General features: G+C 43.7%; 1 protein-coding gene across 1 annotated transcript in view; it reads left to right on the forward strand.

The window, feature by feature from the left end:
* Positions 1–6,881: 6,881 nt before the first annotated feature.
* Positions 6,882–12,413, forward strand: part of ORC2 (origin recognition complex second largest subunit 2) — a 56,857-nt gene continuing 51,325 nt past the window's right edge. Inside the window, exons 1-2 of the mRNA XM_086505486.1 lie at positions 6,882–7,176; positions 7,285–7,440. Coding sequence (XP_086361612.1) covers positions 7,054–7,176; positions 7,285–7,440 — 279 coding nt within the window. The 5' untranslated portion in view covers positions 6,882–7,053. The remainder of the gene's footprint in view (positions 7,177–7,284; positions 7,441–12,413) is intronic.

A 12,413-nucleotide genomic window follows, 5' to 3' on the forward strand; every position in this document is an offset into this window, starting at 1 on the left:
TATCATGTGTGCGACTTATGATAAACAGGTGTCCTACAAAAGTTTTGCAGTCTATTACTCCATATGAAGCATGGCATGATAGAAAGCCTTCTATTGAGCACATGCGTGTTTTTGGTTGTTTGGCATATGCTTTGGTGCCACAAACACAACGTAACAAATTGGATGATAAGGCTGTCAAACGTATTTTTGTTGGTTATAGTGCTAAAAGCAAAGGTTACAGGTTGTATCATTTGCAAACAAAGTGTATTCTAGTTTCAGGGGATGTAGTGTTTGTGGAAGATTCTGTTCAGCCCTTGCTGTCATGTACTAGAGACATTGCACACTAAGTAATACACTCTCTGTTGTGTGCCTTGAGCTTCCTTCGTCTTCTCCAAGCTGTGTACGTTTCCTTGCAACCCTATTTCCAACATATAGTTCTTCATTTGCCATCATGACAAGATAGGAAAATCCCTTGCTTTTTTTCTTATGGTTAGAAGCAATTGAGGTTGATAAGGCCATGAACTTCTTGGGAATTTTTTTGCTAGCTTCTCCTTGAGCTTGAGAAGAGATCAAATTGATAAAGTTTTAGTAGCCTTCTTACTTTTATTAGAGATGGCCTTGCATGCCTCAATGAAAACAAGTATTTGATAAGAGCTAATACGAAATTAGGTTGATGGAAGTTGATGCCAACATCCTCTGAAGCAATATGTTTACATGAAATTCTTTGTTGCAAATATTGAGTTGCATGAGGATCTGCGCTACCCACCTTCGATGGCATGTATGAGGGTAGATCTCTAATGCATGGTCAAGTGGACTAAAAATGGCATTGATGAAGGGGTAGTGTTGCAAAGGAAGGTTTAGCTCCTCCTGCACGAGAAAGAGTGATGTCGTGGCATCCGTGGAGCAGTTAGGATACCACAAAAAAAGACATATCTAGAAACGTGCCATTGATGCTTTAATTGTCATGTTAGCTATTTTTGAACAAAAAACTGTAAAACTTTTTTTAAAAGGGAACGGCGCACACTTCCATAGCTATTGGTGCCAAAATGCCCTATGTGGAGCTTTTTGATTGCTACTAAGGGTGGGTGAGTCTAAAAGGAGGAAAAAAGTTGCTCTAACTGCATGATAAACCTGATGCTTTTTATTGGTTACTTTATTATTACTAAGGTGGTCAAAGAAGTCAACAATTACTATGGGCAACGAGGACAACAGTGAGCAAAGTAAGCAATGAAGGAAAAAAAAAAAAAAAAACGATGTGTGACCACATTTCCATTAGTTTTTTTTTCATGTCACTAAAATGACGAATATGAAGTGAGAGTTGGCTCTTAATAAAAAGTGCTCTCTCTCTCTCTCTGTCTCTCTCTCTCTCTCTCTCTCAACACTTGAATATTTTTCTAGAATGTTCTTTTTGGTCTTTCTATGCATGAGAATACCACTACAATCTTTCGATAGGTGGGTCATAATATACTATCCATTAGCTTCATTAAAGAAGTTGGTGAATTGGCAAGATGAAATAACGTTATCAAAAACCCATTGTGCCCATATCTAATCGAAGCTATCTTAGAGATCTTTAGGTCTCATTATGACTCGATGATAACCTAAATATAAGGTCTGTCTTTGAGGCCTACCCACATGACTAAAGAACACGGGATCTTTAATGAATACCTCGTCTTGGGATCGACGACGGGCATGGCACACGTGAATCTCGAAGGAGATGGATATCCAATAAAAAACGCAGGCCAATGTCCGCTCGGCGAGTCGAACCCACAACCTCGGTCACGATAACATAGTGAGCTGACCACGCATACGCGTGCATTTCGGTAACAACAAAGCGAGAAATAAACTATATAACCTAAACTTCTATGGGAAAAAGTAAACTAGGATAGAAAATGTAAACTCGGACACGTCCGTTTAAAATCGGACGGTCGAGCTTACCTCTGCTCTTGTGTGCATAGCTGCTCGCCATGGATCCCATGACGGGGTCTTCATTTAAGACCTCGTGTTACTTAGTCTTGAGGGAGACGTGCTTTAGTTGCACTGGAGTCGATCAATGAGATTCTTTGTATGTGACTGAAGGTACCTATCCTTGACCGTAAAATCATTTAATGCTTTAAAATCAACACATAGTCACAAAGAGCCGTCTTTTTACTTCGCCAAGAGGCTTAACTAAGCCCTTGTCTAAATATTCCTTTACCTATCTCCCTATATTTTAAGCATTGGGTCTTTCCTAATCTACAAAGAGGTTTGTATACACATTTTGGCATCTTGTACTGAATCAACTGCTTTGCCAAAATCCCCTCTCTCTAGTGGCATGTCACTAGGGAGATCAATAACAAAGCATTTTGAATTCAACAAGGATACCCTTACCTTCCCGTTAACATCATACTCATCAAACTCGGATAAGTAAGAAAGATAATTCATAGGCACTGGAAGATAGTACATCAGATTGGGACCAAACCATACACAACTTGCGTGAAGTCTATTAATTAAATGACGACGCTTAGTAAAACAAATTAAAGGAGATTATGTTCACCTTGTATCACATATATGTTTTACGTTCTCTTTCAGATTTTAATGAGTTCATTTGATATATTTATTATAGAGAAGGGAACGGTTCCATAACCACTCTCTCCCTAAAAGTTGGTCTTATAATTTGTAAGTTAAGTGTTGTTTTGTATCCCATATTTTATTATCCTCTCCATGCATTTAGGTCTCAATCTCAGAAAAATAAAAATTATTTCAAAACATATTAAGTGCAGAAATGAAGGGTGAGTATAGGAAATGAAAAGACAGATGAAGGTGGAAAGTCAAAAGACAAATGAAGATGGAAAGTCAAAAGACCTTTTGTGCCCATATAAATAGGTGTTTTCCCTCTTTCGTTTACTTTTTAGCGTCTTTTTCTCTTCTATTTAGCGTTTTTTTCTCTCTCTCTCTCTCTCTCTCTCTCTCTCTCTCAATGTTGTACGTCCTTTCAAGCTAATATTGTTGCAAATCTATGTGCTTTGTCATTGCTTGTTGTTTTGTGCTATAAATTAACGTATCCTTTTTCTTGTTGTTGAGAGGAATCTTTGAATTAAGAATACCTTAAGACTTTTTTGAAGCCATTAGGAATACCTTTTAATATGTAGATTAAAAGGTATTATGGGACAATACATTAATGCACGACTGGTCTTTGGGGAGGATCTAACTCTTTGATAATTGATGAAGCTACATGTGGGTGAGTCATCTATCAATATCCTAGCCCTTTACCTACTCATAAAGCAATGCAATTTAACTCGGTCACATAGCACTCGACAAACAACATGTAAGTGCCTGGGAGACGTTAGTAAATTTGTACTTTTCTTCCCTGATCGAAAATAGGATTTGAATGATATGAAATGTTTCCTTTCCTTGTCAAATTCTTCATCCCTATCCTCATCCTCCTTTTTCTTAAGCTTAGGACAATTTCTTTGGATTAGGCGGGAACTAGGTGTAACAAAGAATGTCTTTGTTCATTAGAGCTCCTCTTGCTAAACTTGGGCTCCGTATTTTGGTGGGATTATAGACGCCACTAAAGTGTGTGTGATCTTCATAAATACATGCCAACTTGATCGTCTTGTCGAGGCCCTTCAATGCACTCATTTTCACTTCCCTCTTGAAATGTTTATGTGCACATATCATGCATTTACAACTATACAGTGATGTATAGTTTCTCCCTACTACCTTCCCTGCGCTGATGGAGAAAAAAAAAAGAAAAGTTTATTTAACACCGGCACAAAACCCTTTTGTCTTTTGAAAGACACTAATGCTTTGAAGTTTCAAAATAATATCTCAGTACTGGGGGCAACATAGGTGAACAATGGCCTCCATGTCAATGCTTGTAGTTTCTTTCAAACACGCCTTTTCAAATCGAGCCCTATCCTTTTGAATTTTGTTAGTATCTTTGAGACCCATTAGAGGCTTTCGCCCTAAGGATAGGTTTGCTTGCAAAACTTGATATCTCAATAGGTGAAGTGAAGGCAGATGTGAATCTTGGCACTTCTAAAGGGGGGAGGTTATGAATCTTTCTTTCTATCTTTGTCCTCGTCTATGAATTGAGCGGGCTACACGTCTTTCAAATGGGTAGATTGTGTTGATCGATCTTGCCAAGAGGTGGGCTTGCCTTTGGTTGTCATGCAAGCATCTTTAGAAGTTGCTGATCCGCGAGTTCATGCATGTGGAGTAAGTATATTGCCACACTCTATAAGATCCACAAGTTTACCACCTTGTGTTTTCATTAGATCTAGCATGTCAAGAAGTGTTTGCATGAGGATGTGCATGCTGGCTTCACGATTTTCCAAGTGCTCGTATAATAAAGTGTGATGACAACATGCTTTCTTGCATCTTCATCTAGAAAGTGTGTGCTTTGGTTTTGACGGTGTATGTTTAATGCTTTATCCATTGCTACTCTAAAATATTGTTTTGGTTTTGACATTGTATGTTTAATGCTTTCATCTTCGAGGCTTAATGCTTTATCCATTGCTACTCTAAAATATTGCATGTGTTTTTCTTAGTGAGTCAAGCAAAGCATTTGCTTACAATAAGGAGGGCTACTGCTTATGTTTAGAAGTAGCCCCTCTACTTCTGTACCTTTAAAACATGTATAGTCTGTTGGCTAATTGAGGATGAGCAACATACTGACCAACGGTTTGAGGTAGAGTATGGCATGAAGAGATTGAGTAGCATGTCCCCATTTCTTTGTAGAGAGAGAAATGCATCTGAGTGGGAGCCCTCATTTAGACTTCTCATTTCGTGGGTGCTGAACCCTAGCTTTAAAAAAGAAAAAACCGTTAGAGCAAGGTAAGGAAGCAGGGAGAGCTCTATATTGTTGTTGTATATTATACCAACAAGGGGCCATACTGTGTGAACAACTTCCCCAATGGGGAAGGATGGCACCCATTGTTGAGTGTTTGAAGCTCACTGGGCGTTTTGAACCTTAGCTTTAATTTATGAATATGAAACTTAGCGCTAATAAATCTAATCTTTGATCAAATAGGTGATTCAATTTATTTAAGAGGAGAATCAAGGGCGATTCTCCTGCAGCTTTGCTAAGTGGAAATTGCCGCCAGTTGCAACGTGCGGAGAGGGAGAGAGAGAGAGAGAGAGAGAGAGAGAGAGAGAGAGAGAAGTGCTGAGGATGCTGCCAGTTGCAACGTGCAAAGTGCTTCCTGAGCATGGAGCCATCATCTATTGGGGACCATGGCAAGCTGAAGCGGGAGGACGTGTAGGGGGCGCCTTTTTTTTCAATGTTGGGGTTAGCCTCTGCAGCACCATCACCTTAGTGGTGGGTTGGTTACAGAAGTCGTTCCATGTGTGACTAACTCAACCTGCGCAAGTTCCATTCTGACATTTCCATTTTAGAGAAAACAATTGAGATCAAAAGCCTTGACGTAAGGAATCTTGAGAGGAATCTCCTCAAGAAATGAATAAAGTAGAAATAGAGCCAGTAGGAGACACAAATAAAGTAAGAGAGCAAGGTTCCCTTGAGACACAAATAAAGTAGAAACCAAGTCTCCACATTCTTTTTCTCCCGCATACTACTATTACTGGCCCGTTGCTTTGTTTATTCATTTCTTTAGGAGATTCCCGGAATCCTTGCATTCAACAACTACCTAGGAACTCAGTTCTCCCACCTCTAAAACGGTTAGGAGGGTCGAACCCAGATGGGGATGTAGATGCCAACAATCCGTGACGACGTTCACAACCAAGTAACCATCCAGGCGATGCTGCAACACCTACCTTGCCAAGTTTCATCAAGTTTGCAAAGCATAACTCAATCATTCACCACCTACCTCCCCTTACCCTCGCCTGACACTAGGCGCCCCTTCCTCACCTGATGCCTTTGCACTTGCTCGCATCACTAAGATTCTCGTTTTTTTGTGTGGAGTTTTTTCGGGTCCCTGTTTCTTACTTTATTTTATTAGATTCCATTCTTTCCTCCCAATTCAAACCTCATAATTTCTATTGCCGCTTCTAAAGTAAGTCGCCCTCAAACCAGGTCTTGTAACCACTTAAGCTAGCATGCGTATCTGCAATCCGTAAGCTAAAGAAATGCTTGGTTGGCCACCCCTCGCGTGCAACCTCCACGTCCTATCCCGATTCCTCATTGCACAAGCCTCCCTGCACTGGAGAGCTCACCCTCCCCTTAACTCCTATGTGTGCCAAGCATTTCATTAGTCGCAACAATGCACGACAAACACAAATGCAGGGACATTAGGCCTAGGAAAAAAAAAGTCTCTCCCGACTCTTGGTGATGAATCACTGCGATCTCTCTCCCTCGCTCATTCTGATGCATGGAATCTGTCTCTCTCCCATGTGTGTGGTCTCTTTTTCCCCTCAAAACGCATAGAAGGATCCAAGGAGATTCGCTTTAATAAACCCAGTAGTATATTACTACACGTAATATACTATATTGGCTCGCTAAACTGCTGCTTCCTACGCCCAGTGGCACCTATTTCGGCCTACCTGCGCAGAGCTCATGCACAATTGCACCTTGCCCACTTGCCCAGTTACGAGGCGAGCCGTCAACGATGGAGTGAGGCCTGGCCTAAGAGGGCTCCCCCATAGGCCCTTTAAGGAGCATGGACCCATTACTTTTTGGAGGCCCCTTAAAAATGACATATCCCCAAACGTGACTTGCTATAGCCCTTTGTTTTTATTCTATTTTTAGCATCCCTACCCCTTTTACCTCTTATAGCTTATACAAATGGTGCTTCTTTTGATGTACGGGGTGGTTGAGACACCCCCCTACCTAAATTGTAGCAGTCACTACAGGTTACCCCCAAAGTTTGTGGAAGAGGGTGCCATAAAACTAGGGAAAGCTATGGGGCATACATTTTCGTTTTTGAAGGCCCTCTACAAACGCTTTTAGAGGGTGTATGGGGGAGCCCTCTAAGCGATCCAAGCCTCCTACGCAGAGAGAGAGAGAGAGAGAGACGTGTGCAAGAAAAAAAACAAACTTCTTCCCCAACCTCACTTACACGCAAAAGGATTCTGATTGTTTAACAGCTGGTACTTCCTGCTCCCGCCATTTTCAACTCGACCTTGCAAATTCGAATGGGGCGAAACAAAGCCTCGCGACAGCGGGCCGAACCGACGAAGCAGGCAACAACCCCCTCTACTCTCAAGAAACGAAAATCCGATCAACTAGCCTCTCCTGACAATGGAAGCCTAGTCGCGGTCTGTACAGTTCACACTCTCTCTCTCCCTTTCACTCTCTCAAGCAAATTTCATGTTCTCTGCAATAATCTCACTATCTCACTATCGTGAATCTCATCTTCGCCTCAGGAGCTGCCCAACAATCCTGCAGAGAATGATAAAGAGGTCGTGGAGGATGACGAGGCATCCTTTTCTCAAAGTTACTTCCGAGCTCGAGAAGCTTCATCAGAGGGGCTCAAGAGTTCATCAAAGAAGATTTCTGACTTGGATATAGTGGAAGAAAATGTAAGTGTCCATCCCAGATTGTATATCACTCCTAAGGTTTCAATTGGTGTCTGCTTGAGTTTGGCCAAATGTACTTCTGTTTTGTTTTGAATATCTTCACTGCAAATAAGTGCAGGCATAATTATGCCCATAGCTGACACCTTTCTGTATGTAAAGCTTACCGACCCAAAAACATTCAGCCAGCTTAAAAGATTTTGTCAAATGAAGGCGTCATGTGCCACGAAGCACCCCTATCAAGAATTCAATCGAGTTGCATACCACAAGAACTATCACAACCTCCGTTATTGTAGGAGAAGTCTTAGGTGGAATGATCTCCAAATGGACGAAGGCTGGGGCCTTAATTGCAGCGGAAGACGAAGAGGACTCTCCAACTTGTCTTCTCGAGGTTGGCCTCTTCAAGAACTCCTCCTCCAAGGCGAGGAAACATGAGGCTTGTGACCTCATGTTTTAATATTGTTGACATCCTTGAGACCGGTGACCCTCACATGTAAGGCACGTACCCGCCTTCTTTGCTCTTCTTCGAAGGTCATGTTAATGATGGTAGGTGTAGAAGAAGCCTCTTTACCTTTCCCTTTTTTGGCGACCTCGATCCACTTCTCGGCCGCCTCCACTTTCTTTTGTGTCTTGGTGATGACCTCGACCCAAGACGACTTCTTTTCCTCGATGATCCGCACTTGTTCTTTGATTGTGTTCAGCTCCTCCATCACACAAGGTCGAATTTTTCCTTCTTCAAGTCGCCCACTTTTGGCTCTCCCACACACACACACACACACACACACACACACACACACACACACACACACAGAGAGAGAGAGAGAGAGAGAGAGAGAGAGAGAGAGAGAGAGAGAGAGAGAGAGAGAGAGAGAGAGAGAGGCGGTGTTGTGTGTGTGTGAGTGAGAAGCTTGCCCCCTGCTTGAGAAGCTGGCCCCTGCTTGAGGTTGCTCCTTTGCTTCTGAGAAAAAACCCCTTTTGGGTTACAATTGGAAAAAATCATATGCTAGTTGAAAGCTCGTTGCACATTGAAGCAGGTCAAGCACGTGGATTAATGCCTGGCGTGCCCATTCTACAATGCACAGCATTTTCAGATATCCAGAGAGAGAGAGAGAGAGAGAGAGAGAGAGAGAGAGAGAGAGAGAGAGAGAGAGAGAGAGAGAGAGAGGCGGTGTTGTGTGTGTGTGAGAGAGAAGCTTGCCCCCTGCTTGAGGTTGCTCCTTTGCTTCTGAGAAAAAACCCCTTTTGGGTTACAATTGGAAAAAATCATATGCTAGTTGAAAGCTCGTTGCACATTGAAGCAGGTCAAGCACGTGGATTAATGCCTGGCGTGCCGATTCTACAATGCGCAGCATTTCGAGATTTCCACAGAGAGAGAGAGAGAGAGAGAGAGAGAGAGAGAGAGAGAGAGAGAGAGAGAGAGAGAGAGAGAGAGAGAGAGAGAGAGAGAGAGAGAGAGAGAGAGAGAGAGAGAGAGAGAGGGAGGGAGGGAGATGAATGAAATGAAATTAAATCAAATGTGAATTTAACGCTTGCACAAGGCCAAAATGACCTATGAGACGAAAAGTCAACGATATGGAGCGTGATACAACGGTTTGAAGCGAGGTACAAAACAAAGCGAAAATCCACTAACAAGAGTGAAGGCTTGTTAAGTTGTTTTGCCTAACTACAAAACTGCAAAGATGTCAGGTGTTGTGGGATTGAAATGATGAAGATCTAGGATTTACACTTCCACAAATCTTTACTTCTTTCCTTGGGTTAATGATTGCTTTAGCATGAATGATGGTTCCTTTTACTTTCCCAAAGAGAGGGAATGAGAGAGAACGGTAGAGATGTGCAGAGGGGGGGAGAGAGAAAAAGAGGAGAATGACATCCGATGAGGTCCCAACCAACCCTCTCAAGGACCCTCCACACGGTTGCTGATTTAGTATTTGCTTTTGATTGTGTAAATGGAATGTACACAATGCAATAGCTCAAGTGCATACTCTATTGACTCGAATGGTGGTTATCGCCGCGGTAACTCCTCAAGATGAGGCACCTCCGGGGCTGATTTGATGCCCCTTTGGATCCTTCTCGATGTGGGATTGCGGATGGCCACTAAGAGGTAGATCTGGGGCTGATTTGCGTTTCTGGTGTGATTTGCGTTTCTGGTGTGAGAGGAATGAAGGGCTAAAAACGCAAATCTCGATGATGCCGATGATGGACAACAATGGGAGCACTCGATGACGGCAAGGGAATGGCAGAAGAGAGGCATGGGCTGCCGAAGTGCCGACCTCATTTAAAGGGCTAACGCTTGCAGATCTTGCACGTCTCCCGCAAGGAAGAGGGCTGAAAATTGCAAACACTAGCTGATCTGCTGCAGATTTGGGATCGCTGGCTGATTTGCTACCAAAACGCTCGGCTGATGTGTTGCTGCAAAAACGCCAGCTGGTCCTTGGCAAACATGCTGGGGCTGAACTGGTGCTTCTTGATTTGATGTGAAAATGCTGGGCCTCCTACTCCTCATATAGGGAAAACTTGGGCTTAAGAACTTATGAAGGCTTAGGTACGGTAAAACTGGGCGTCTCCCATGTTGTGCTAGAATAGTCCTCATTCTCTGATGGAGCCTCCATCGATGTCGTGGTCGCCCCCGTAGACGTGGGCGTCTAGCTCTCCCGAGCTCAGTGGCTCTGTCCACTAATATACCTCTGGTAGAAGCGGGCTCTAAAGTTTGCCGGAGAGAGAGAGAGAGAGAGAGAGAGAGAGAGAGAGAGAGAGAGAGAGAGAGAGAGAGAGAGAGAGAGAGAGAGAGAGAGAGAGAGAGAGAGAGAGAGAGAGAGAGAGAGAGAGAGAGAGATCATAGAGACTAAAGCCCTCTCCATACATCTCCATCCATCAGTGCTACCAAATCTGCTATGGTGGTCCATCGAGGGTCCCCAAATCTGGACTCCATAAAGCATAGCTGAAGCCACTAAAGTATCAAAAAGCCAGAGCTTTGTTCAAGGTTTCTTAAACTGAACCTGCGAACACATCTTCTCCAATCCTCCCACGGCTGCATGAGCTCTCGTCAATCTGGTCTCTACTGCTCTCCTCAATGAAAACACTGGTCCACTGAAGACTACCTCAAGATAGGTGTATGCATCTGTATACTCCACCGTCTCTTGGCCATATGAAAATGTGGGTGCTGACCTCCTGACCCACTATGGTGTGGTGAACACCATAACCTTGGTTTTCCCTAGGTTAACAAACAATCCACTATTGTTGGCAAATGTGTATAAAGCATCTAAATGATGCGGCATCCCCTCCGGGGAGTCAAAAATCAACACAATGTCATCAACATATAACAATAGTGGGATCCATGTCCCTGCCAACTATGCTCCTCTATCACCATCCCTCTCAATGTAGTCAGCAACCTCATCCACATACATGCCAAATAGTGTAGGAGATAGCGGGCAGCCCTATGTCACCCTGTTAGTGGATTGAACCAAATTAGAAATCCCCTCTAGAGCGCGTACATGCCCCACTACTGACCTGTATAGAGCCATGATCCCCCAAATCAACTCGGTGGGTACCCCCATCTCTTGCAATATGCGCATCAATTTAGCTCTGGGCACTGTATCAAAGGCTTTGCAGAAATCCACAAAGCAACAATAGAGCCGTCTCCCACGCGATCTTCCCTCCTCAATAATGGTTCTGAGTGTCAGAATATGATCAAGAGTAGAGAAACCTCTCTTGAAAGTTCCATAGTAACATGGAACGATAGGTCGGGGTTGGGAACGAGGACGGGGACGGGGGTCGGAACGGCAAAAGAAAAACACAGTTTTTTTGGCATTTTTAGACCTACACACATGCCACACATAGAGCATCACTTTGACCACAAATTTACTCTAAATAGACCAAATAACATGAGTCATATAGACACAAATGTGCTAATAAAACATCGATGGCATGAGAATCGAGATGGATACAAAATGAAAAGTACATGCCACAAGGGTGGCTTTTATAGCCATGGGGGTGCAGCCCCTTGAGGCTTGAAAGCTTCAAAGTTAAAAAAATATGGTTGTTGGAGAGAAACTGACCGTCCCTTGCCGTCCCCTACCATCCCCTTCCGGCCCCGAGACGTTCAGGTTGCGACCCAGCTGGCAGTCCGGTTGTCGTCCGTCCCAACACGTACCCACCCGTCCTTGTCCCCGTCCCCGTCCTAGATACGGGCGTCCCTCGCCTCTAGGGGCCGTCCCCTATGACTGCTTGAAACCCGCCTGTCTTGCTGTCCGTACACCCTCTCTCTCTGCCCATCTACTCAACTGCTGCTCAAGGATGGATGCATGCAACCGTGCCAATGTGTGTCCAATCATGATAGTGCGGTAGTTCCCAGGCTCCGTGGGGTCCCCTGACTTGAAGATAGGTACGATAGTAGACAGACTCCAAGTATTAGGTAGGCTCTCGCACATGGCATGGTTGAACATCATTGCTAGCAGCTCTACAAGAAAATCTCTAGCATGTATAAAATGCTTTGCTGGCCATCGTGATCATATTGTCTCTGAGTCCTCATTCTGTCAGTGGCCTTCTTTACCATCTCGGTGGTAAAGAAAGCACATGTATGTTGGCATGGTTCTGGCGGATCCGGAAGAGGTGGCTGCCTCAAGAGTGTGTAAAAAGATGATGCATACTGACCCCATATCTCCGTAGGAGTGATGATTGGTGGGGGAGAATGCCCATGGAAGAGTCGCTGAAACCGGCCCGTAGGGCGGTAGGCGTTGGCTTTCACCCGAAATTCTTTACTTTATACACACACACAGAGCACTTTGCAAAGAGAACCTGCTATGGGAATTAACACTTAATCACACACACAGCTCGGAAGCTAGAATGCTCCGAGTAGACGCCGACAACCTGTAGGCCCCAAAATTGGCGCCCCTTTCGGTATTTCTTTATTCTTTAGGAGGGTAAATTACAAGGTAAGGTCCTGGGAATCCTTCACGTGTATCCACCTAGATACCATTTGA

This window comes from Adiantum capillus-veneris, chromosome 29 (assembly GCF_014529385.1).
Source record: "Adiantum capillus-veneris isolate H3 chromosome 29, ASM1452938v2, whole genome shotgun sequence".
Classification (NCBI taxonomy): Eukaryota; Viridiplantae; Streptophyta; class Polypodiopsida; order Polypodiales; family Pteridaceae; genus Adiantum; species Adiantum capillus-veneris.